Source organism: Monodelphis domestica, chromosome 2 (genome assembly GCF_027887165.1).
Source record: "Monodelphis domestica isolate mMonDom1 chromosome 2, mMonDom1.pri, whole genome shotgun sequence".
Classification (NCBI taxonomy): domain Eukaryota; kingdom Metazoa; phylum Chordata; class Mammalia; order Didelphimorphia; family Didelphidae; genus Monodelphis; species Monodelphis domestica.
The window spans coordinates 540263177-540287772 of record NC_077228.1 but is presented as its reverse complement, the minus strand read 5'-3'; the positions used below and the strand labels follow the sequence as shown (position 1 = coordinate 540287772).

Sequence of the window (24596 nt, the reverse complement as noted above, 5' to 3'; positions counted from 1 at the left end):
TTGAGCAAGGGGTAGGAAAGGGTAGGTCTGGGTAGCGGGCAGGGAAAAGCTGGACAAGGCAAGAGCAATGGAGGGAAGGGCAAGAGCAAGGGAGGGTAGGGGAAGGCAGAGATTGGTAGGCATAGATAGTAAACAAAGGCAGAAAGATAGTACCAAAGGTGAGTTGGGAGGTGAAAGGGAAATAGAGGGGGGAGGGGTGTAAAGAGTCAAATCCTGGCCTGGATCAGGAAGAGCTAAAGGAGTCAAACCAGAATGGCTGGAGGACAGTGAAGGCCACTAGTGTCAGGGTTTTCAGTGAGCCAGACTATTTTTGGGTGGTGGGTTTGGTTGAATTGTCAAGGTGGTATGCCCATAGCCTCTCCTTGTTATCGATGGCCAGTTTTAATTCCTTTAAAAATCAATGAGTCATACCTTGGCCAGCTAAAGGATTTTAGTGTCCAGTCTTGGCACTTTTTTCATCTATGTTTTTAAGAGCCAACCCTCCTTAGGGAAGCCTTGTTCATCCCAACTACATAGTATCTTATGCAATGGAGAACCCTAAGGTACTTTACTAGTTTTCTTGTTTATTCCCCATAATGCAAAAAGGAGTTAGTTGACATTATCTGGCCAGAAACCACTGCTTTTGTTCACTGAATGTAGAAAAATCTCTAGTCTTTCTTCCCCACTGCTGGGAAAATTGCTGGGTCTTTCTACCCGATATATTTGGGGCTTCTGCTCTAGCTGCTGTTGTTGAGGAGCTCAATAGTGCCTGTGGTAGTAGTTTATTACTGCTGAGGAATTTAAATAATCAAAGGATCCCACACCAGTTTCAATACCCCAGTGAAGAAAAAAGTATTGTAAGACACAACATCCTTTGACTTTATTGGAGAATACAACCAAACCATATTAGGATTAAATAAATCTATGCAAGTCAATAGTACTCAATAATGCTAATACTGGATGTATAGCTATAATAGCAATAATACTTTTTTAAAAATAATTTTTTCAAATAGTGGGTATGTACAATTTTTTAGTATTTCATTTAACATTTTAATTCAATTTTATTATTAAAGATATTTGCTTCTATTCAATTGCCTAGTTTTTTTTACTCAGTTAGTGGCATTGCCTTGGCATGCACTGAATGCTGTGCACCTTTAGCCATAGCTGGAAGCAGGGAGCCACAACCTCCTGCTGGGAAGTTAAGGAGGTTTGAGATCAGGGTCCATGAGGTGGTGGGGAAAATCCCTGGTATAAGCAGGAGCTCCAGTCCCCACCCTCAAAGCTGGGAGTGCAGAAGCCCCTCTGGGCTAGTCAGGTGAGTTGGTTGGGCTTGCCGATTGTTGCAGGGCTTGGAAGCAGCCAGTGTAGGTGGAGACCTGAGACCCCTGCTGGGATTTTGTCCCTAGAGATGCTCCATAAGGAAGCTGTCATAGCAAGAGGCTGAATTAGGTTCCTGCTCCGTGGGGTCCCCTGCTGTGAAGGGGCACTTGAGAGCAGCCCTGCTCTGGGCACACTGCTGTGGCTTCATAATGATGCTGATACCAGAGGAGAAAATCTTGCCTGCTACTCCAACATCCCACCCCCACCTAAGCTAAATCTGGGGTTATCTGGGGGCTTAAAACTGGCTCCAAAAAGGATTATCCCCTTTAGAGAAGTAAAATCTCATCTGACCAAGCCTGAGATCGGTGGCAGCTGTGGCCTTTTCTGTTGAGTGGGAGTCAGGGAGGGAGTGGTGGCTGGTGCCCTGAGCTGATCTGCCCTAGTGTCCATTTTAAATTCCTCTGAAAAGCTTAAAGAGAAGAGTCCTCTCTATAGTGGTCTAAATAATATAAAAACTAAAACTAGAACTTTTTGTCCTTATTTTTTCAGGGAAGTGTATTAGAATTTACTTGGATAGGTAGAAGCAGAGAATTAAGTAGAAAAGCCTTTTAGTCATGTGGGTGCTGTCCACAAGGCTCCCTCAGCCACCTTCCTCTTCGCTGATGCCTCCAGGAGTCCCTCCCTCCTTGTCTTCAATAGTTTTTGTACCCTCTCCCTTCAGGGTACCCTTTAATCATATCCTATTTAATCTTGGTCACATGACCCACACTAGATGATGTCACTAGGATTATGGGGAGATGATTCTGGGAGAGTTACCATCACAAAATTGGACATCTTGTTTTAAAGGAAATAATAACTTGTTTCCCCTTTTAACCTTGGTTGTATTGGCTTTGTTTGTACAAACAGTTTTGAATTTAAGATAATAAAAGTTAACCATGATGTTCATGTTATCTATTTCTCATTTGATGAATTCTTCCCTTATCAATGAATTGATCTAAAAGGTAAACTATTCCATGCTCCCTTAATTTGCTTATAGCATCATACTGCAGGTCTAAATCACATTCCCATTTGAACCTTATCTTAGTATAGCTTATGACATATGAGAGCAAATTGTTTGATTTAGAGCAAGGTGAGAGCTCTGTGTGAAAGTCTGGAATTTCGCTGATGTAGAGCAAAAGTGGAGCTCCATGTGAATGCCTTTCCACATTGCATTCAAAAGGTTTCTCCCCAATGTGGATTCTCTGTCATACAAGATAGGATCTCTGGCTGAATATCTTTACACATTGCTTACACTCATAAGGTCTCTACCCAGTGTGGATTCTTTGATGCTGAACAAGTTTGGAGCTCTCTCTGAATGCCTTTCTACATTCCTTGCACTCATAAGGTTTCTCCACGGTGTGGATTCTTTGATGTACAACAAGATAGGATCTCAGGCTGAATGTCTTTCCACACTGATTGCATTCATGAGGTTTCTCCCCAGTGTGGATTCTCTGATGTACAGTTAGGCTGGAGTTCCAACTGAATGTCTTTCCACATTGCTTGCATTCATAAGGTTTCTTCCCAGTGTGGATGCTCTGATGATAAGCAAGACTGGAGCTCTGACTGAATGTCTTTCCACAAAGCTTACACTCATAAGGTTTGTCCCCAGTGTGGATTCTCTGATGTACAGCAAGTTTGGAGCTCTGTCTGAATGTCTTTCCACATTGCTTACACTCATAAGGTTTCTCCCCAGTATGGATGCTCTGATGATAAGCAAGTCCGGAGCTGTGACTGAATGTCTTTCCACATTGCTTGCACTCATAAGGTTTCTCCCCAGTATGGATTCTCTGGTGTATAGCAAGACATGAGTTCCGACTAAATGTCTTTCCACATTGCTTGCACTCAAATGGATGCTCTCCAGTGTGGATGCTCTGATGTACAGCAAAACTGGAGCTATTACTGAATGCCTCTCCACACTGCTTGCATTGATAAGGTTTCTCCCCAGTATGGATTCTCTGATGATAAGAAAGATTAGAGCTCTGACAGAATGTTTTTCCACATTGATTGCACTCATAAGGTTTCTCTCCAGTGTGGATTCTTTCATGTTTAACAAGATGGGTGCTCCGACTGAATGACTTTCCACACTGTTTGCACTCATAAGGTTTCTCCCCAGTGTGGATTCTCTGATGTACAGCAAGATGGGAGCTCCGACTAAATGACTTTCCACATTGCTTACATTCATAAGGTTTCTCCCCAGTGTGGAATCTCTGATGTACAGCAAGTTCATGTCTCTGTCTGAATATCTTTCCACATTGCTTCCATTCTCCAGACTTTTCCTCAGAGTTCATTTTTTGGTGTTCAGTATGGGATGAATGTTGAGATTCAACACAGAATTCTCTCCAAACTATGCCGTTTGGAACCTCACTCATGAGTCTTGGCTGGTCCATTTCTTCCACAGAAGAGCTCATCTGTGTTGAAGTTGCCTTCATTTCCAGTCTGATCTCTCCTAAATGAAACAGTAAAACACACCTGCAGTCACATATACACACATAAAACCATATCTCCTTTCCTACATATCAGAATATATATTGCTTTATGACCTATTTCCTCAGATAAGAAGTCTTTCAATGGAAATGGACATAATCCATTCTTTGAAAAGGCCATTACCTCAAAATTAAAGAATAATTTAATTTAAAAAGAGCCTCCTATATGATTTCAATGTGTCTTCACAATAAACCTGTGATTTTTGGCCAGGCTGTCATTATTACATTCCTATCTCAGACCATGACCTCAGGATGGTGGTGGAGTGACCTGACTCAAATCCTGGCAGCTGAAACCACATCTTCTGACTGGGCATGCTCTGTCCACAGGAATAGACAATTTATTTTCAATCTTTCTTTTTGCTTTCATTTTGTCTACACATTCAATCCTATCTTCATAGGTATGATACCACTGGGTGCATGTACACTAAATATACTTATTAATTCATGATCTAGATTATCTGTAAGCATTATGTAAATTCCTTCATGACTGCTTTCAAATTTATTTTTTTGTTGCAGTATCTGAGATCAGAGGAAGAAAATCTATCCTCTTTTTTGCACTTACCCAATGCATAAAAGATTTTTCCTTTTGCACTCTTCCCATTTAGTGGTTCATGAGCCCATGGGAGATTATAGGGGACCTGAGCTAAACAATATTGCCATCTTAAGCAACAAATAATGGCCCAATTTTGTTATAACCATTTTTCCTCTTGGACAAGTATTTCAAACTTAATAGTTTTTTCCCCCTGCAGTGATTCCAAATGATCCTAACCAGGAATGATACTTTTCAGGTGCATTTATGATGACATCAAACTCTAACTGCTTCAGACTAAGTGTAATATATTCTTTTAATTTCCCAACTTGACATCAAATTATTTACAAGCTTCCAGGAAGGTGGGCCATTCATGCTCACACAGACTCTCCTTGGCTGCCATTATATGTGAATAGCTGTCTCATTCCTGGTGTTACCGTGGAATTGTATCTCATCAAGTTTATGAACACATTATTGAGATGTTCTTTGGGTTTGCATTCTTGCAGCAGAGAGAGCAGTCTTTGCACATCCTGGTCAGTAGACATGCAGAGTAGAGGCTGTTAAGAAATCCTCATTGACCACACAACCTTTTTACAAAAACAGGCCATCACTACCAACTCACTGCAATGCTATGATTTTTTTCTTGTCCTTCTGGCTGGGAGCTTCTTCTTTTTTTTTTTTTGAAATCTTTTGAAATCTTTACGTATTTTCCATAATTACATGATTTATTTTCCCTCCATCCCCTCTTCCCTCCTGGAGATGACAAGCAATTGCACTGAGTTATACTTCTGTTATCCCTTCATAACTATTTCCATATACTTCATTTTTGTAATAATCTTATAAAACCAAAATCCCTAATCACATTCCTATATAAACAAGTGATCAATCATGTTTTTCTTCTATATTTCTACTCCCACAGTTCTTTCTCTTGATGTGGATAGTGTTATTTCTTAAAAGTCCCTCAGGATTGTCCTAGATCATTACATTGCTATTGACAGTAAATTCATATGATAATCCCCAAAAGTTTCAGTCTCTGTGTACAGTGTTCTCATGGTTCTGCTAATTTTACTTGATATTGGTTCATGGAGGTCTTTCTAATGCTTATAGAGATTCATCATTTCTTATAGCATCATAGTACTTTATCACCATCATATACCACAATTTATTCAGTCATTCCTTAGTTGAGGGACAACCTCTCATTTTCCAATTTTTGGCTACCACAAAGTGTAGTTATGAATATTTTTGTACAACCCATTGTTATTATCTCTGGAGTCAAACCTAGTAGTGTAAACAATTTCCAACATTTATAAGTCTAAGGAATTTTAAGGTTTACAGTAGTGGTATTGCTGGGTCATAGGGTATGAATTCTTTGGGCATAATTCTAAATTGTTTCCCACAATGTTTGGATCAATTCACAGGAGTTATATCTTCTTATGTAAATTTTATGTCTTGCCATTTTTTGGACTGTTTTAAATAATGAGGCAGGACCTGAGTCAAAATCAAGCCTCAGACATCTCTTAAATCTTGGACAAGTCACTCAGGATTAATTGCCTGAGAAAAGAATCTGCTGGAAAAGGAAATGGCAAATCACTCTAGTATCCTTGCCAAGAAAACTCTGAGACAGCAGTTGTCCATGAGGTCAGGAAGAATAAGACTTGACTGAGCAACAACATTTTTTAACACAACTGATATTTACCATTTGTTTGCTGAACTGAAGACATTATCGAAACAGAAAGAAATGAGCCAAGAGTCTGAAAACCTGGAACTTGCACCTTGATCTACTTATTCTCTAGGTGTGTAACTTGAATAGGGCCAGTTCCCTCACTTTTAAAATGGGGTTGATGTCCATCCCATAGACTATCTTGTAGCAGTTGCTTCAACAGCAAACATACTAGAATATCTCTTAAAGATTGTTCGGAGGATCATATGAGATGATGAGCATGTATTCTGTGTGGCACAAGTGAGAGGTTTCAGTAGACAACTTGAGACACTAACAAAGTTCTTAGATGCTACCTGATTTAGTGTGAGACAGAGACGGGGGCTAAATGAGATCCCCACCTGTTGTGGGACTGCCATTTTAATCCAGACTGGGAAAACAGAACAATGATCTTTACAAGCACCTAGCTAACATTTAGGATACTACATTCACGCAGAGAAATTGAGCCAGGACATCTGTGGGTTTTCTTCCAGGAACAGGAATGGTAACATTGTAGGAATTTGATTTTCCTCTTTAGATTCAGGCTTCAGAGGAATGACATGAAAGGAGGAGATGTAGTCACTAGTTACTTTCTCAAAGTAGAGGCAGTATTGCTGGGAGTGTAGGCTGTCCGATTCTTTGGTGAGGCAGTGTTGACAGTAAGCCATGAAACCTGGCCAAGGCCATGGCCCTGGAGCAGCAGTCTTGGACTTGACACCAGCACAAGCCATGGCCCTTGCTAGGATCGAGCTTCTTAAAGGCACTGATTGGTAATACAGATTAGTCATTGAGTAGTTTCAGTGAGAGTGTCGCTAATTTGCTAGTGGTGGAATAAATGAAATTCCATCCTTACAAAGGATATGATCACTTGTTCATATGGCTATATGATTTGGGGTTTTGTTTTTAAAGATGACTCTATTACAAAAATGAATAATATGGAAATAGGTATCAAGTGATAACACACATATAACCCAGTGGAATTGCCATCATCAGCTCTGGCAGTGGGGAGGAAAGAGGGGATGGAGATTAAAAAATGAATCATGGAATGATAGAAAAATACTTAAAAAGGTGATATATGCCATTAATATCAAAGTATAATTATCATTGAATACACTATTTGTCATAAGTCAATGGAAAAACAAAAAAAAAACAAAAAACCTGGTAAGTAGCAATTCTTGTTGGCTGATTAGAGTTAAACCAAAAAAGAATTTTCACCCCTCTGCAAGAAATTCTCTATTTTCTACCTCATAGAGATGCTGGCATTTCATGATCTTCTTACAAATAGGGTGGTGCATTCTAATTCTACCTCATAAACTTGCTAGTTTTAACCTTGGGCAATTTACAGGAGCTCTGTCTCAGTCTCCTCACCTATAAAGATGGACATCATAATATCAATTAACCTCCTATGAGGATCAAATGAGAAAATATTTATGAAGCTTCAGACACATAGTAGGGGCCATGTGCAAATGGTAGCTTTTATTTTTTATTATAATTTTGATTATTTCCTCCCTTGATTGCTTTTCTTCTCAAACATCTTCTTTCCTCTATTTCCTTATTCTCCATTTGAATTAAATGCGTTCTATTCCCCAACACTTTTTGCCCTGGATCATCTCAGAGGGAGATTCAGGATCTCATACTTCTTTTTATTTATTTTTTTAAACCCTCATCTTCCATCTTGGAATCAATACTGTGTTTTGGGTCCAAGACAGAAGAGAGGTAAGGGCTAGGTAATAGAGGTTAAGTGATTTGCCCAGAATCACACAGCTAGGAAGTGTCTGAAGGCAGATTTGAACACAGGACCTCCCATCTCTAGGCCTGGGTCTCAATTCACTGAGCTACCCACCTGCCCCCTTCTTGCTTCTTTTTAAAGCATCTCCTTGTTGGGATCCTAGATTGTGAGCTCCAGGACAGCCAAGACTGGGGTTGTCCTTCCTTTGTATGCTCAGGTCTTAGCACAGTTCCTAGAATCTATTTTGTATTTAATCTATGTTTAGTGGCTAGGCCCAGGGCTTATGTCAGGCCCAAGTTCTACCAGGATCCTTGCATTCTGGTGTCTCTCCTGGAAGGCAAATGCATGCTCTGGCCTCAGCCCTGTTTCTATCTTTTTCTGGCCCTTATTTCGCAGGAGTCAACAGTAACTGCTGGAACCTGAGAAGACCCAATCCTGGAGATCCCAGAGGCTTCTCTCTATGCTCTCATCTCATCTGTGAAGATTGGATTTGGCTCTCCCCTGATTGTAACAATGAAGGTACTTAGCTCTTCCTTGATTGTGAAGATTAAATTATAATTCCCTGTCTATTTTTAGATTTTAATACTCAATAATGTAAGCACAGTACTTAAAGTTCAGTATGGAGATCTACCCATTTTGGATTTTAACCACAAAAAGGTATGAATACCCATTTCATACACTGAGTAGGTCTGTGACCCACTTGTGAAAGAGTGGGCAATTCTGGAGTGGAGGCTTGGCTGTGATTGGTAAATGTAAAAATTTAGGGCAAGTAAAAAGAGGAAAAAGGTCTTTAAAAGTGGAAACAAAGACACTTGGAGTGAAGAGACATACTTGGAGTGGAACCTCCTGTAAGAAGCAGTTCAACTAGAGTTGAGGCTGATAAAGAATCTGCTGATTGAACTGATATGTGGTGAGTGTAAAGGTTGACTTTGGTAATTCATTTTGGGGGTTTAGTATTTAAATCCCTGGCAATCAATAAAATATATTCAGTCCAACCATAAATTTAACATCTCCTTAAATGGAGGTGATGTGGTCACCTCATTGTCCAAGAACAGGACAAAGATGGAGCCCCAGAGATCAGGGTCTGGAGCTGAGGATTTCTGCAGAGCTTAGCCTTGGACTGCTTCCAAGGTAGGCAGCGGTCTTCATCCCTACTGAAGTGCTACAGGTGAATGGAGGAGAGGAAAATCAGGAAAACAGCTGACTGGCTCCACTCTACATTGAGGCTCCCTGATCTCAGCTGGGTCCTCACCATGGCAAGGCAATCCTGTGACATCTCCCTCATGGATTCCCTTTGCCACCTACCACAGCAGCCTTCCAAAGATTTCTCTGGTCTCCAGCTCTTCCTTATGGCTTCCTCCCACCCCCTGGCCACACCTTCTGAGCTGAGAAATTGGCCTCATATTTCACTGAACAAAAGCTGGATCTCTCTGCAGAGCTCTCTTATCCTCCTTGTTCTTTCCTTTTCAGTCTTTCCAACACTCAGGGACTAATGACTCTTTTCCTCTGGAAACCAATAAATAATTCCTCCTCCATGTTCCAAACCATCCCTTGATGTCTTCATCCCCTTGAGATACTGACCAACATCTGTCCTCTGGATCAGAGCTAAACTGCTAGAGATGGCCATTTGCAGTGAGTTGTGCCAATGCTCCTCCCTTGTCTTCTCTGCTTTTCTTTGGGCTTACTATCCTCAATCTTGCTGTCCTGGAGCTCAAGCTGAAGCCCATCTTCCATAGTTTTCTTCTCTTTAGAGCCTTGCTTCTCTTGATGCACTGCACTGGATTTAGTATCTAAAGGGCTTTTACAGAGTCATCAGCATGCTGTTTGCTCCAGCAGTTGGTGAGCAGGGGATGTCCACTGAATCCCTTTATATCCCCTAAAACTTATTTTAGGACTTGGCACAGAGGAAGCACTCATACATGTTTCTGGATAATAAAGATCACAGAGGAGATAGGCTAACCCCTTATGACAATTGTAGACTTCCAGGACCTTCAATAACACAAAAAATGACTTCATAGAAGGCAACAGATGAATCTCCTGAAGGGAGCTGAAAAGAAATGGAGTCCAACAGCCTCATCTTACAGATGGGGAAACTGACGTTCAGGAGTGCAGTGACTTGCCCAGGGAGTCCCTGCTAAAACCTCTGAAAAAGAATTCCAAGTTGTGTCTTCCTGCCCCCAAATCTAGCCCTGGCTTCACCACACACAGAAGCCTCTGGTCACCCCAGCTCTCACACATCACTTTTCCCCTCCCTCACCTGGACAGCAGCTCCTCAAGTGTTTCTGCTCCAACATCCATGGACCTTTCCTCTGCTCTAAATAGGAGAGCACATCTTCTAGGGGAGCTGGAAGCCCTGGGAATGGGGAATGAGTCAGGGAGGAGGATGTAGAGAAGGTCATCATTGAGTTCTCTTGAGGGAAACATGGGGTAGTCCACTGCTTCCACTCAAAGATTCTCTCCATGGGATTCCCACAGGAGTCTCCCTCCCTCCTCAGTAACTGTAAAGCAGGAGCCCAGGGTAGGATGTGCCTGTTACCCTGCTGGAGGACCTGGAATGAGCAAAGGCTCCCCCCACCCCCATCTTTATCTGGTCTATTTTGCCAGGAACTCGTAAAGTTCCAAACAAGCTTAAAGTCATTACTCTGGATCAGTCAGAAGCCAGGGACCTCAAGGGATCGACTTTTGTTCCATCATCCTCCCTGTTCCTCACTCCCTGACACCTCTCTAAACCTCAGGGACTGTTCTCTCATGGAATCTCTGCCTCTTCTCCTCGGGAACTCAACAATCTTGATTGGGCCATACTGTCTCTCAGCCAGTCCATTTGTCCTGACAATGAAAGAGCGATGCAAGCAGGGTCTGTGGGAGGCTTATGGGGCCTCCTGGAGGAGAGTCTCAACAGCATTTATTGTGGAGAGACGAGGGGGGAGAAAGTCAGTGAACAAGTCTGGAACCAGAACAATTGGTACTGGTGCATTTTTTGTACAGAAGATTGAACTTAGTCAATATTTTTTTCTGTTATCTGGCAGCTAGAAGGGGAGTGGCAGGAAAGCCTCAGTTTAAATCTAACCACAAGCAGCTTCTATATGTGTGCCTCAGATCAAGCCACTTAATCAACTCTATTTCCTCAACTGTAAAATGGGGAGAATTGTGTTACCAAATTTGGAAGATGAAGGTGAGGAAGAAGAGCCATAATATTACAGAGAGAACCCTTGGCAGAGGACCTGGACAAGAGCAGATCGTATTAAGGCTTCTTGCTTTCCCTCCCTTTCTCAGTAAGCTCTGCTGGAGACTTAGGACAATAGGAGGGAAGGCTAAGGATAACCCTGCTCTGCTGGGGACACCCAGGAGGTATGAACTAGAGAACGATATCCCAAATCGTAGATCCAATCTAGAGAGGAAGAGGGTGGATGGAAAACCTTCCCTGATACTTTTCCCAGATAGGTTTGGAAGACACAATTCCAGTCCAGGAAGAGCCAAGATGGAATCAGTTCTGATATTGCATGCACATCTTCCATACAGATTGGATCTCTGACTTCAGGAGCACCAAAGGGAACCTAGAAGGTCCCATTATACAATGTAAAGTCCTTTTCCAGGAGAGCCAGGCAACAGGATGGCTCTGCCTCTGGGACTCAGCAAAGGAACCCTCGTCCCTTCCTCCTGACTGAAAACTACTTCCAACTCTGCCTGCAGCTGAGGATGACATTCCCTTGGATGGTAGACTCAGGCAGCAGGAAGAGGCTCCTTACCCACAGAGAGCAGGTTCTGGGCATTCTCCAGCATCACCTCCCTGTACAGCTCCTTCTGGGGAGGCGACAAGAGGCGCCACTCCTCCCAGGTGAAGTCCACAGCCACATCCTGGAGTGTCACCACCTCCTAGAGCAACCCAAGTCAGAGGACAGAGGGCTGAAAGCTACATCATAATAAAGGGCACACCTCTGGTCAGTTACAGGAGGAAATTGACACATAGAAAAGGGAGGGGCCCAAAGGTCCCACCCTTGGTCAGTGTCTGTCAGCACTAGAAGCTGAGGCTTTAAGAGCCCAATTGAGGTTTGAGAAAAGCAACTCTAGGATGCTCTGGAACAGTGCTGAGGAGTTTCTAACTACTGTGTAAAAGGAAATGTCTAGGGGACCCCCATTGCAACCTTGATGCCAAGGGCCCTAGCAATGGGCTGAAGGTGTCACAGAGTCACATGTCTGCTGCCCTGACCTGGGGAGTCAGTATGAGTGTCCCTAGCATCAATGTGCCACAGCCACAAAGGGGGAACCTAAAGGGCAAGAGAGGGAAAGAAAGGGGGCTTTTATATCTCTCCACTGGAACTAACTGGCTCTCTGAGCTGGGGGGTTTCTCTCTGAGGTTTCCTCATCTCTTGATCTCCTGCAAGCCCAGCCTGACCAAGCTGAATGGAGAAAGAGATCTAGAAAGACTGAGACACCTCTCTCTCTCTGTCTCTGTCTCTCTCTGTCTCTCTCTCTCTGTCTCTCTACTTCTATGAAACTCTCTTTACTAATAAATGCTTATAAACCTAGTAATAAGCCTCCAGATGAATTTTTAATTATAACATTATGGAACGCATCTCCCTGTGAAATCATGACAAAAGTCTGGGTTCTAGCTGGGAGCTGTGTGGATCTGTGGAGGAGAAAAGAGAAGGTGAGGGGAAGTTCTTCCTTCCCAGGACTTAGAAGTGATGTGTCCTCAAGCAAAATCTGTGAAGAGTTTGTCAGAATCTGTCCAGAGCAGTGTATTCAGGAGGGAAGAGACTTCTATGGGATGCCTTCAAAAAGAACAAAGTTAAAGAAAAGATCTAGTTTGTTTTCTACATGATTGAAATCAAGTTAGATCTGGATGAAAACCCGAGGAGCTTTCTAAAGAGATGGTCATTACAATCTGGACTCGAAGGAGTGATCTGGGATGCTTTCCAGCCAAGTGAAGGAGATGTGTCTGTTGTGACATTCAGGGCTTGAGGCTCCCCTTGGTAGGATGGGTCACAGCCAAAGTCTTTACTGTATGATTGCTTTCATTCATATATAGCATATAGTCCTTAATTATACTTCATTTCACAAAAATAACTATGATGGAGAAGGGAGAATTACATTGTTCAATAAATGATTAAACTGGGTTCAATTTAAGCTAATTCAAGAGAAAACGTTCCCACTATCCTTATGTAGAAGAAATAATCTAAACAGACACCTAGAACTCTTGAAACTTCAAACAACAAGAGTCAAGATAACCAATTAAAGAGGCCTACATCGGACAGCCCATATAAAGGGGAGGTTGGCCAGATCTGAACATACCCTGATACTCTGGAGGGACCACTTATACTTCCTACCTGTTCTATACATAACATGTGTTTGGCCAGTGATCCTGGAATTAGATGTTTTTCTATTTCACTTCTTTTATTCTAGGATTTGACTTCTGAACAAATGAGGAATTTCTGACTCTTTCTTATGCTTTTCCAGATTCCCAAAAATTTATAAATCTTTTCTTTCCATCTAGGATCTCTTGAGTTATTCTTCTTCACTGTATGGGTTCTGAGCAAAGAAAGGCAGTCCTCTTAGGGATGGATAACTGGCCTTTAGTTGACTCACACTCAACAGATGCTATTCCAAACATCTTTCCTGCTCATACCTCCCACACCCATCCATCATGACCAGGGGATAAGGTCATGACCTCCAAACTTCCTTTCCAATAGAAAGTGAATCTCAAATATTTTGATTCTCACCTTCATCTACTTTTTTGGGTCTCCTCTGACCAATTTCTCCACCATTCCCCTTATATGAGCACCTTCTCTCCTCCCAAAACCCTTTTCATTTCTGTGTGTGTGTATCTTCTTCCTCTGTTAGGTTGTTAGAACCTTGGGATGAAGAGAATAGAAACCCTAGAATCTACCATGGCAAGACTCCGCAGAGACAACAAGAGAGATAAGAGATTTGCAATGGAGATCCATGGAAGGGAAGGACAACCTAGAAGAAAAGTCAACAAAGGTAAAACAAATCTTCCCACTTCCAAAGCCAAAAATCCTGATCTCAAAGATTGGATGAACACAGACAACCTAAAGTTCAGAGACCATCCAGAAGAACAAACCGATAAAAACAATGAAGACAATAATGACAATAACAATCAAAGAGCACTGGCCAGAACTTCAGGACCATAGAAAATGAAATTGGAATGGAAAGAATTTACAGATGGCCTTCAGAAAGAAACCAACCCAAGGTTGCCAATTCCAAGATTGGAAGTGGTTCCATGGAACAATTCAAGTCAGAAACAAAAAGTGCTACAAGCCCTCAGAAGAAAGACCTTCAAAAGCAATGGAAAGGATACTGGAATAATACAAGACTATGCCAAACCCATGAAAGGAAAGAAGATGTACCAGAGAACATTGAAACTCAGGATGCAGCCCAGGGTGACCTATCCTCTGAGAAGTCTCAGCTGACCTTGTATCATTTATTTAGGGATCCTATTTACCATTAACTGCTTTTGCCTGGTAACTGCCCAAGTCATGGTTCTCTGTCTCCTGACTGGGCACAATATTCTTCTGACCTGTAAAAAGTGAAGGGCAAAATCCAGCTCTTGGGCATCACCATTCTAGCTTCATTTCAAGGTATTGGATGACCCTGGAAGAGTCTGGTGAGGCCCAGGGAGTTGGGTCTAGTATTTCTACATGACTGACCCATCTCTCAGAGATGCCTGGTTTGCTGTCCAAAGTCAGGGCCTTAACCTTGCACTTGCACTCACACAAGAATCACTTCTTTGTCTGAGGAAAGAAGGAGGGGTGGGTCATTGCTGGTCCCTCATTATTGATTATTCCAATCAATCCCAGATTATCCCACCCCATAAACAATCACGTTGCCCTCAATTCTATGATCTTGGTTACCCTGTCTGTTCCTTGCTCTGCCCATTAATAGTGGCAATCCCCTGACCCATTTTACTGACAAGCAGCACTCCCCTGCTTGTCTTCCTTGGAAAACTGCCTCAGTTTACTCTTTGGTCCAATTCCACTCCCGACACTTGCAAATGTGAGCTTCCCAACATTGGACAGAACATTAGATGTCCACTAATGAAGAGGAGTCTGAAATATTTTGAGAAAGAAAATGTGAAGGGAAGAGATCATTTGCTTCTTGAACAGGCCGAGCAGCAGAAAAGCAGGAGGAGTGAATACTTGAAGCCAGCAGTGGCAGCAGAGGAACATCAGAGAGAGCAGAAAGAGGCTTCCTTTAAAAACTAAAAGCCCTTAGCGTAGAGGTGAAGACAAAGAGAGGGGATCATGGGAAGAACCTTATGGCGTCCCATCTCCTCCAGGAGGATGCTTCTTGGAGTGGACTTCACAGGACCACAGGGGAGAAGAGCAGGTGTATACAGAGAAGACGGGGACATGCCCAGGGCATCTCAAGCACCACAAATGTTCTATTCCATTCCCTCTACATTCAGCACCTGTTCTACCCCAGGCCCTGTGCTAAGCTCTGGGGATTCCCCAAAAGGCAAAAAACAATCCTTGTCCTCAAGGAGCTTACAATCAAGTGGTGGAAGGAGACAGTATACAAAGATGGACACCCAGCAAGCTCTGTCTAGGAGTAATAGGGAAGAATGAAAAGAATGAAGGCTCTCTGACTAAGAGGGATGAGGGAAGGTTTTCCTGAAGAACCTTTGTAGTTGGGACACATAGGAAGCTCAAAGGCGTCAGTGTTCTGAACTGTGGAGGAGAAGTATTCCAGGCATGCAGTAAAGCCATCAAAAATGCCTGAAGTAAGAGCCAGTCAGGTCCCATAGTGGATAGAGTACTAGATCTGGAGGCAGGAGGCCCTGGGTTCCAATGTGACCTCAGACACTTCCTAGCTGCATGATCCTGGGCATCTTAGCTTAACTTAATCCTGATTGCCTAGCCCTTGTCCCTCTTCTGTCTTAGAACTGATTCTAAGATGGGAGATATGGATGAAAAAACCCCACAACTTTTCCATTTGGGGGCAGTTAAGTGACTGTGAATAAAGAACTATAACTGGAGACAGGAGCTCCTGGGTTTGAATCTGACCTCAGATACTTCCTACCTATGTGACCTTGGGGAAGCCATTTATCCCCAAATGCCTACCTCTAACCCATTTTCTGCCTTGCGACAGATGCTGAGCATCAATTCTAAGACAGAAGGGAAGGGATTTTTTTAAAAGTCTGCAGTTGAAGGAATGTAGGAGGGCACTGTCCCTGGATCCAAGAATACAGATTGGAGATTATCATATAGGAAGACTGGAAAGAAGGGCTTTGAACACCAAACAGAATGTTTTGTAGATGATCCTAAAGGGAATATGGAGCCATCGGGGTGTATTGGGTAGATGAGTGAAAGAATCAGAACTGGGCTGTAGTAAAATCACTCTAGTCACTGGATAGAGGAGGCCTTGGTATGGGGAGAGCCTTTTAGCAGAAAGAGCCTGCAGCAGGCTGTCTTTATAGTCCAGGAGGGAGGTGATGGCGGTCTCCAGTGGGAGGACGGCAGTGACACAGGACAGAAGGGGAGTACTGGAGAGATGATGCAAAGGTGAAAGTGAAGGTGCCATATTGGATAGGTAAGGGACAGGGAGGAGTCAAAGTGGGGCTCTTAGGCTTTTAGCTTGAGGCATGAGGAGGATATAGCTATAGAGAAGGTGGGGGTTCTATCTAGGTGAGAGAGAACAATGTCTGTGTTGGACACACTGAGATCAAGATGTCTGCTGGTCCTCTAGTGTGAAATCCCTGTAAGGAAAGGAGAGATGCAAGACTGGAGGTCAGCACAGACCATGCAGATCTGAGACTCATCAGCAGAGAGATGGCGATGGCATCTCTGGTAGCTGATGAGATCACCAAGTAAAGAAGTCCAAAAAGAGAAGAGTAGAGGGCCTAAGACAGGGCTGGGGGAGCTCCATCACCCAAACCCTATCCCTGCTGTTACCAGGTCTAAAGGAGGAGCCAGAAAAGACAGAGAATCACAGGTCAGAGAGGTAGGAGCTAAACCAGGAGAGAGAGAGAGAGCCACGTCCTAAAAACCAAGAGAGAAGAGAATATCCAGGAGGAGAGAGTGGGCCAAAAGCATCAAAGGCTGCAGACAGGCTTGGGAGGAGGAGGACTGAGGAGGTGGTCTTTGTTGTCTTAGAAAGAGAAGAGCAGACAGGGCAGGAGGTATGGTGGAGGGGGCAAAGCCTGAAGAGATGGAGCAAGGAAGGAGGCCTTACCCTGGAAGTGGAAGCTGGTTCCACTCATGCATGGTCTTATGGGTATGAAGACGGGATTAACTCTCCCTTAGCTATTTTTTGATTCATTCACTAGAAGTGCCCACAACCACCGATCCTTAGTTAGGGGGAAGACCTGTGTACTATAGTGGGTGACAAATTGGTCACCACTGACTGCCCTCAGGGCAATCTAAAGCAAAGCTAAAGCTACAATTGGCCCACACATAGTGGAAGGAATACACAGGAAGGAACACAAGGAAGCATCTTTAAAAACAGTTGCAACTTCCTGTGAAGAGGGGGCTGCACAGTTCTTGGGCAGAGAGAACAAACAATCCTTAGACACCAAAGGAGGAGTTAATAGTCATCCTTGGGGCTCATTGGTGCCCAGGGAGAAATCCAACATGGCAGGCAGCACCCGGGGGGAGCTGTTGGGATCTGAGCTGCCCAAGGGCCAAGGAATCACTCACAAACCCCAAGAAGAAAGTCAGGAAGTTCTGTTCCTCCTGCCTTGGTTGTGGGAACAGAATTGGCCCAGCAGGAAGGAGGCAGCAGCTTCCAGGCCCATCTTGTGGCAGAGCCAGGGAAGGGCCTCCCTGGCTGATGGGGCTCCCATCTGGGGCTGGAATGCACTTACCTGGGCTTGGAGTCTGTAACTCTCATAGGCCATCTGGTGGATTCCAGTCTCCCTGTAGAGACAGCAAAGTAGCCCCAGTGAATCCATCTGGTGAAGCTCCTCCATCTTTTCCCAGCCTTGTCTCCCCACTCAGGGTCCTGCCCCCCCCAAACCTTCTCCCAGTTTATGACCCCAGAATGGAGCTCCAGCCAAAGCTCTTCCCAACAGACCTCTCTTGGTCCAGGAAATGTCTGACTTCTCTCCCCTTCTGAGGAGCAGGAGCTGGCCTGGAGCCCCCAGGGTATTCCCTCCCCTATTTCCCCCAGTGTAGAAAAGCTCATCTGCCGCTCAGCCTTTGGGCTCACTCTCTGGGCCAATGGCTCTTGGTGGAACCTGAGAAGAAAGCTGCCCTGACCTCCCTCCCAGCTCAGGATCTGGCTCAGCCCCGACCCTCCTGGGGCCAGGCCTGGGCCTTGGCACCCTGAGCTGGGGAGGGAGAAGGGACCCAGAGGGCAGAGGTTTTCCCTTTTCTTCCCAGGTCTGCACTCAGGGGTATAAAAGAGAATTCTTAACCCCTTTCAGTAACTTAACTGAGGAAAGAGCTGGTTGGGTCAGTGAACAGAGTCAGGTCCAAAGAGAAGAGGTGCTGTTACCATGGAGACCAGCCCACAGGAAAGGAAATAGAAACTGCTCTCAGAGAGGAAGTGATGTAAGAAGGACAGTTGGACTGGGAGAGGCCAAAGCCAGCCTGAGGTGTGAGGAGGGGCCTTTGGCTCTCAGCTTTCTTGAGGGGAGGGGCTATTGGCTGTTGGGGAAGGGGGAGCTGTCCCTTGTGGAGGGAGGGAGTTAGAATCTATATAAATAGGGTAGATTCAGCCTGGTTAGTGAGGCTGAAGAGTTATTAGTGAGACACTCTCAAAGACAGTTTTTAGGTAGGTTAGAGGTTGATAGAAGAAGATTGAGCTAGGTTTTAGGTACTTCTAGGGTAGATCATTCACTCTCTCTGTCTCCCATCTTTCAGACTTTACTATTTTTTCTTAAATAAAATAAAAATGTGTTAAACTGCCCTCCTGTTTTTGTCAAGCTCCTGATTTTATCCCCTAACCGAATGCTCTTTGGCCTCCCAAGCCCCTCACAGCCTCTCCCCTTCCTCTCCTGACAGCCCTCTCACACCTTCCTCCCTGATACATACTCCAGAAGGCAGTGTTACTAGCCTGGATGTTCCAAGAACAGGCTGCAGACAGACCTCTCTGGCTTCTCTAAAGGCCCAACTAAAGGCAGTGTCAAGATGCTGGCACAGCAAGCTGGAACTACCTCTGAGAATTCTCTGAAATCAGCCTTCAAAGAGCACTTCACAGACGGAATACTGGAGTCTCAGAAGCAAAAGGGGACACAGAAAAGAACTGGAAAGGTTGGAAGAGAGGGTCTGTTTCATGGGGTGAGGAAGGGAAAAGGAAGTAAAACTGCACAGGGGAGTAAAGGCCACCCACCCTGGACCTACTGCACCAGGCTCCAAACCAGGGCACGAGCCAACTTTGAGACCCAGGACCCTGCCTGAGCCAACAGCAGAGCACCCCAAGCCCCCTCCTTGAAGGTCCAAGCCCTGGCACAAGCCTGCAGGGAAGCTCCTAGTCCCAGGACAAAGTGGCTCACAGGACTCTGAATCCTGCAGGCATCCGCAGCTACCGGGGGAGACTCAATCAGCAGCTTCCAGAGCTAGAAGTAGTGAAAGGTGCAGAAACTCAGAAGTAAAGCTGAGGATAGGAGCAGAGAAAAACTAAATTTTAAGAGAGTTCTTCCCCCTTACCCCCATCCCATGCTGAAAATAGAGCCACCTTTAAAGTAAAAGGGGGAAAAAAGGCAGGGAAATGAGCAAACAGCAAAGGAAACACCTAACCTGAGCAAATTATCATGGAGACAAAGATCAAGACCCAGACTGAGAAACAGATAGTGAGATGAAACAGCCACGTATAAAACTTTAAAAAAGGGGGAGCGGGGACTGGTCTCAGGGACTGGAAGAGCTCAAAAAGAAATTTTAAAAAATCAAAGAAGAGAGGTGGACAAAAAGTGGGGAAGATAATTGAAAGTAATGCAAAAAAGAAAATAGCAGCTTAAAGGGTAGAATTGGAAAATTGGAAAAAGAGGCATGAAAATCCAATGAAGAAAAGAGTTCCATGAAAATAGAATTGAATAAATGGAAAAGAAAGTTGAAAAGGTCATTGGAGAAAATCATTCGTTAAAAATTAGAATTGGTCAAATAGCAACTAATAATTTCATGAGACATAAAGAAACATCAAACAAAATTAAAAGAATGAAAAAACAGATGAAAATGTGAAGTGTCTCATGTTATAACTGACCTGCAAAGAGATGCAGAAGAGACATCTAAGAATTTATTGGACTACCTGAATGCCATGATCAAAGTAAAAGCTGAGACATCATACTACAAAAAATTATCAAAGGAAACTGCATTGATATTATTGAACAAGAAGGTAAAATAGAAATGGAAAGAATCTACAAATCATCTCCTGCAATAAATCCCCAAATGATAACTCCCAATTTATAGCCAAATTGAAGAGTTCCCAGGCCAAGGAGAAAATACTTCAAACTGCTAGAAACGATTCAAATATCATGGATCCATAGTCAAGTTTACACAAGATTGATCAGTTTCTACATTAAAGGATAGGAAGGCTTGGAATCTGATATTCCTGAAGGCAAAGGAACTAGGTTTTCAACCAAGATTCACCTACACATCACAATTATGTTCTTTCAGGGGAAGAATGGCCATTTAATAAAATAAAAGATTTCCCAGAAGTTCTGATAAAAAGACCAGACCTAAATAATAACTCTGATGTCCAAATAGATTCAAGAGAAGCATAAAAAGGCAAATGAAGGATTTAAGTCATGACAAATTATGAAGGTATTAAAGATGTATTCAAAAGCTGATGCCAATGAGCAAAGTGTTCAAGGATCAGACTTATCTGGACATGTTTCAAATATTTCACTTGAATGATTTTACCGCATCCCTCTAATTTGTTAAAAATTGCCTTTGACTAAAACTTATAATTTTTAACCAGGGTTTCCAGGAAGAAGGTTTGACTTGAGTCAAGAAGGTCTTTCAAATGAACTTCTTTCCTGGGTTACCACCTGTTCATTGTTTGACACTGGACTAAAACCTTTGCTGCTTCCTTTGTTCAACGGATACCCTGAAAACCACTAAAGTTAAAAAAGGTATAATAAATCGGTCAAGGACAAACTCTCTGACTTGTCTCCTGACAGGCTCCACATTGCAGATTTCTCTGTGTCTCATGTGTGTTATGTTCTGCATGTGTCTCCTTCCCTAGTCCTAAAATCCTTTTTCCATTGTTTTCCAGTCTTTGGCTTCCCTCTAGGGTGACTATGATCCACTCATGGACTTTTGGAGAGATTGGACCTCTTCAGCAAATAAGAAAGAGAAAACTGAAGGGGCTCAATCAGGTCAAATTATTTATACTCTTACATGGAACAATGACATTTGGAACTCTTAAAATTGTTATCATTATCAGAGTAGTTAGAAGCAGTATATATTGACAGGTTGTGGAAGTAACTGTTTAGAATGATATGAATAAAAATCAAGGAGTAAAAAAAGAGAATTGCATTGAGAGAAAAGGGAAGACAGAGGTAAAATGTGGCACATTATATCACTTAAAAAGGCACCCAAAATATCCTCAAAAGTAATGCAGTGGAGGGGAGATGAGGGTGCTGGTGGGAAATGCTTAAACTGTATTCTCCTCGGAACTGGAAATAAAAGAGAATAATAACCTGACTCATTGGGACATAGAATCCTATCTTATGCTACAATGAACTTGAAGGTGAATAAGAAGGATGGCACTGGAGAGACAATATAAATTAGGGGAAACTAGAAGGGGTGATTAAAGCAAAAGACTTGTATGGAAGGATAGAGTAAAAGGAGAAAGTGCAGGATCAAAGGGGAAACCAAGATGGATGTGTATTCAAAGATGGTAATTACAACTGTGAATGTAAATGGAACGGACTCACCCATAAAATGGAAACTGATAGTTGACTGGATTAAAAACCAGAATCCTATGACATGTTATTTACAAAAAAACACATTTGAGGCATAGAGACATACATAGAGTAAAGGTAAGGGGGAGGGAGCAGAATCTCATGGGCTTCAACTGAGAGGAAAAAAAGTGAGGACTAGCAATCCTGATCTCAGACAAAACTAAAGCAACTAAAAGAGATAAGGAAGGAAATGACATCTTGATAAAAGGTCCTATAGACAATGAAGTAATAACACACATGCACCAAATGGGATAGCCTCCAAATTTTTAAAGGAAAACTGAAGGGATCTGGGGGAGGAAATAGATAGTAAAACCAAAATAACGGGGGATCTCAACTTTCAGAACTAGATAAATCTGACCCAAAAATAAATGAGAAAGAATTAAAGGAAGTGAATGAAATCCTAAAAAAGTTAGATTTAATAGATCAATGGAAAAAACTGAATGGGGATAAAAAAGAATATACCTTTTTTCCCCATCAGCTCATGGTACATATATAAAAAGTGACCACATACTGGGGCATAAAAACTTCACAGTCAAATGTAGAAAAGCAGAAATACTGAATGCATCTTTTTTCATATCACAAATTAAAAAGAATTGGAAATGAAATAATCTAACTAAAAAAAGGAGGGGTTAAAGAACAAAGTATAGAATGAAGGATTTCATTAAAGAGAATGCCAGGGAATAGAGAACATATTTAAATTGATTGGATATATCCAAAGTACTACATGGGGTCAAATGTATATCCCTGAATGGTTATATCAATAAAATACAGAAAGAGCAGTTCAATGAATTGGGCATGCAATTTTTAAAAATAGAAAAAGAACAAAATTAAAATCCCCAATTCAAGACTGAATTGGAAATCCTAAAAATCAAAGGGGAAATTGGTAAAAATGAAAGTAAGGGAACTAGTGAACTAGTCATAAGACTAGGATTCTATTTTGTGAAACAACAAATAAAATAGAGCATTGATTAATTTAATTAAAAAAGTAGAGAATCAAATGACCAGCATCAAAAATGAAAAGGTGACTTTACCTCTAATGCCCAAGAAATTAAAGGAATTCTTGGAGGCTATTTTGCCCAATTATATGGCAATACATCTGAAAATCTAGGTGAAAGGGATGACTACTTACAAAAGTATACATTTCCCAGATGAACACAGCAGGAGACAGAACACTTCAATCTCAGAAAAAAGACATTGAAGAAGCCATCAAAGACCTTCCTGAGAAGAAATTCCCAGGGTCTGATGGATTCCCACATAGATTCTATCAGACATTTGAAGAACAATGAATCCCAGCAGTACATAAACTATTTGGCAAAACGGGCAAAGAAGGAGTCCTACCAATTGTTTTTTAGGACACATATAGGACGCTGAGAGCCAAGTCAGGGGAAACAGAGAAAGAAAATGACAGTCCAATTCCCTTGATGAACGTTGATGCAAAACTAAAATCAAAGACTACCAAAGAGACTACAGCAAAAGGTCAGAAGCATTATTCACTATGACCAGGTGAGATTCCTAGCAGGAATGCAAGGCTGGTCTAAGGGTAGGAACACCACCAGCAAAATGGAGCCCTTCAATAACCAAACTGCCAGAAACCCCACAATTCTCTCAAGAGATGCAGAAAACAGCTTTGGCCCAAGATAACAGCCGTTCTACCCTAGCAAGCAGAGGCATAAAAGGACGTTTCCACAGAAGGAGCCGCAGGACTTCCACCCAAGGGGGACAAGGTAGAAGCCTTCGCATGACATCAGGAGGGAAGCAAGGATGCCCATTATCACCTCTATGGCTCCATACTGCCCTGGAAAGGCCAGCTTTACCCATCAGAGAAGAAAAAGAAGGGAAGGAGCCAAAGTCAACACTGAGGAAACTAAACCTTCAGTCTGGGTGGATGCCGCGATGGCAAACTTAGAGAATCAACTCAAAAACTCGTTGAAAGAATGAATACCTTCAGCAAACTTGCAGGACACGAAATACAACTAGGGATGGCTGAAGGCAGACGCCCGCTTTGGGGATCAGAACTCACTCTGCCACAAGCCTGCTGGGAAAACTGGAAAGCAGGCGGCCAGAAGCTGGGCAGAAGCTGGGCAGAGCCTGCGCTCTCCGGGCCTGTTCTGGGGAAGGGCAAAGTGAGCCAGATCTAAGGCGGTCTGTGGAGAAGGTTAGACTTAGAAGGACTCCTTTGGACCACGTGACAATAAAAAGGGCGGGGACCAATGCGGAGGAAGGTCTCTTTCCTCAGAGGTAGAGAACGAAGTCAAATTTGTAATACCAGCCTGAGGCTCCCGCCAGTGGTCAGGGGACTCCGGAAGCACTGAGAGCAGGGGAGCGGGGCTCTGGGTGTCCGCGGGCAGAGAGGCAGGGCTCCCGGAGCTCCCCGAAGTGGGTGAAATTATATCTCGTTCCGGTGGGAAAGAAGGTCCCGGAGGGGAGCCTGCACTGCCGACCTCACTCTCACGGAGCCTAAAGCAGCCAACGGGATACAACGTATCACAGGATCCTACAGCCTCTTCCCGGGCTTTTCCCGGCTCTGCCCAGCTACAGAGCCGCAGGACGACCCCGGAAGCACCAGACTTTGAGGCAGGAGTGGGTCCCTCCCCCAAAAGGCGACCAAAGGAGGCCCCGCCTCTGCCGACACTGGGGTCCTCACAGCTGGATGCTCACCCTCCAACTCAGAGAATGGGGCGGCCGCTCCAGCACCTCCCTCCCTCCTCTCTGGCTCCACTCAGCTCGGGGAACCACAAGCTCTATCTCCCTCGGAGTCCCTCCCACGTCCGGCCTCCAGCCTCCGGGACTGCCGCCCCCTTTGCACCATTTCGCAAACCCATTACCCCTTGGCGGGCAGCAGGACCCTAGGCGGGGGCTGGAGACAAAAACGGCTATGAGCTGGGAGGGGTAGCAAGAGGTGTGGCCAGAGGTGCTCCTGACTTCCCATTTCCCAGAGGCCTCTGCGCCGCCTGCTG

General features: G+C 43.5%; 1 protein-coding gene across 7 annotated transcripts; it reads right to left on the bottom strand.

Moving 5' to 3' along the window:
* Positions 1-834: 834 nt before the first annotated feature.
* LOC130457581 (zinc finger protein OZF-like) lies at positions 835-24596 on the bottom strand. Of its 7 annotated transcripts, none has more exons than XM_056820108.1 (5): positions 24465-24596; positions 17599-17650; positions 11522-11648; positions 10033-10128; positions 835-3784 (listed from the first exon to the last, which is right to left on the bottom strand). In XM_056820108.1, the coding sequence occupies exons 1-5, from the start codon at positions 24566-24568 to the stop codon at positions 2604-2606; spliced, it is 1560 nt and encodes a 519-aa protein (XP_056676086.1). In that variant the 5' UTR covers positions 24569-24596; the 3' UTR covers positions 835-2603. The 7 variants fall into 7 exon arrangements, with proteins under 7 accessions (XP_056676086.1, XP_056676088.1, XP_056676089.1 ...); XM_056820110.1 differs by having other exon boundaries at positions 24298-24569; XM_056820111.1 differs by lacking the exon at positions 24465-24596 and adding an exon at positions 23906-24290.

What these genes read in the sequence shown, in the direction of transcription:
- LOC130457581 (XM_056820108.1), bottom strand. Translation starts at nt 24,568, where the DNA reads ATGGGAAGTCAGGAGCACCTCTGGCCACACCTCTTGCTACCCCTCCCA. An exon ending in GTCCTGCTGCCCGCCAAGGG is followed by an intron (nt 17,651 to 24,464) that starts GTAATGGGTTTG and finishes CTGTCTCTACAG; the next exon opens with GGAGACTGGAATCCACCAGA. An exon ending in CCAGAACCTGCTCTCTGTGG is followed by an intron (nt 10,129 to 11,521) that starts GTAAGGAGCCTC and finishes CCCCATTCCCAG; the next exon opens with GGCTTCCAGCTCCCCTAGAA.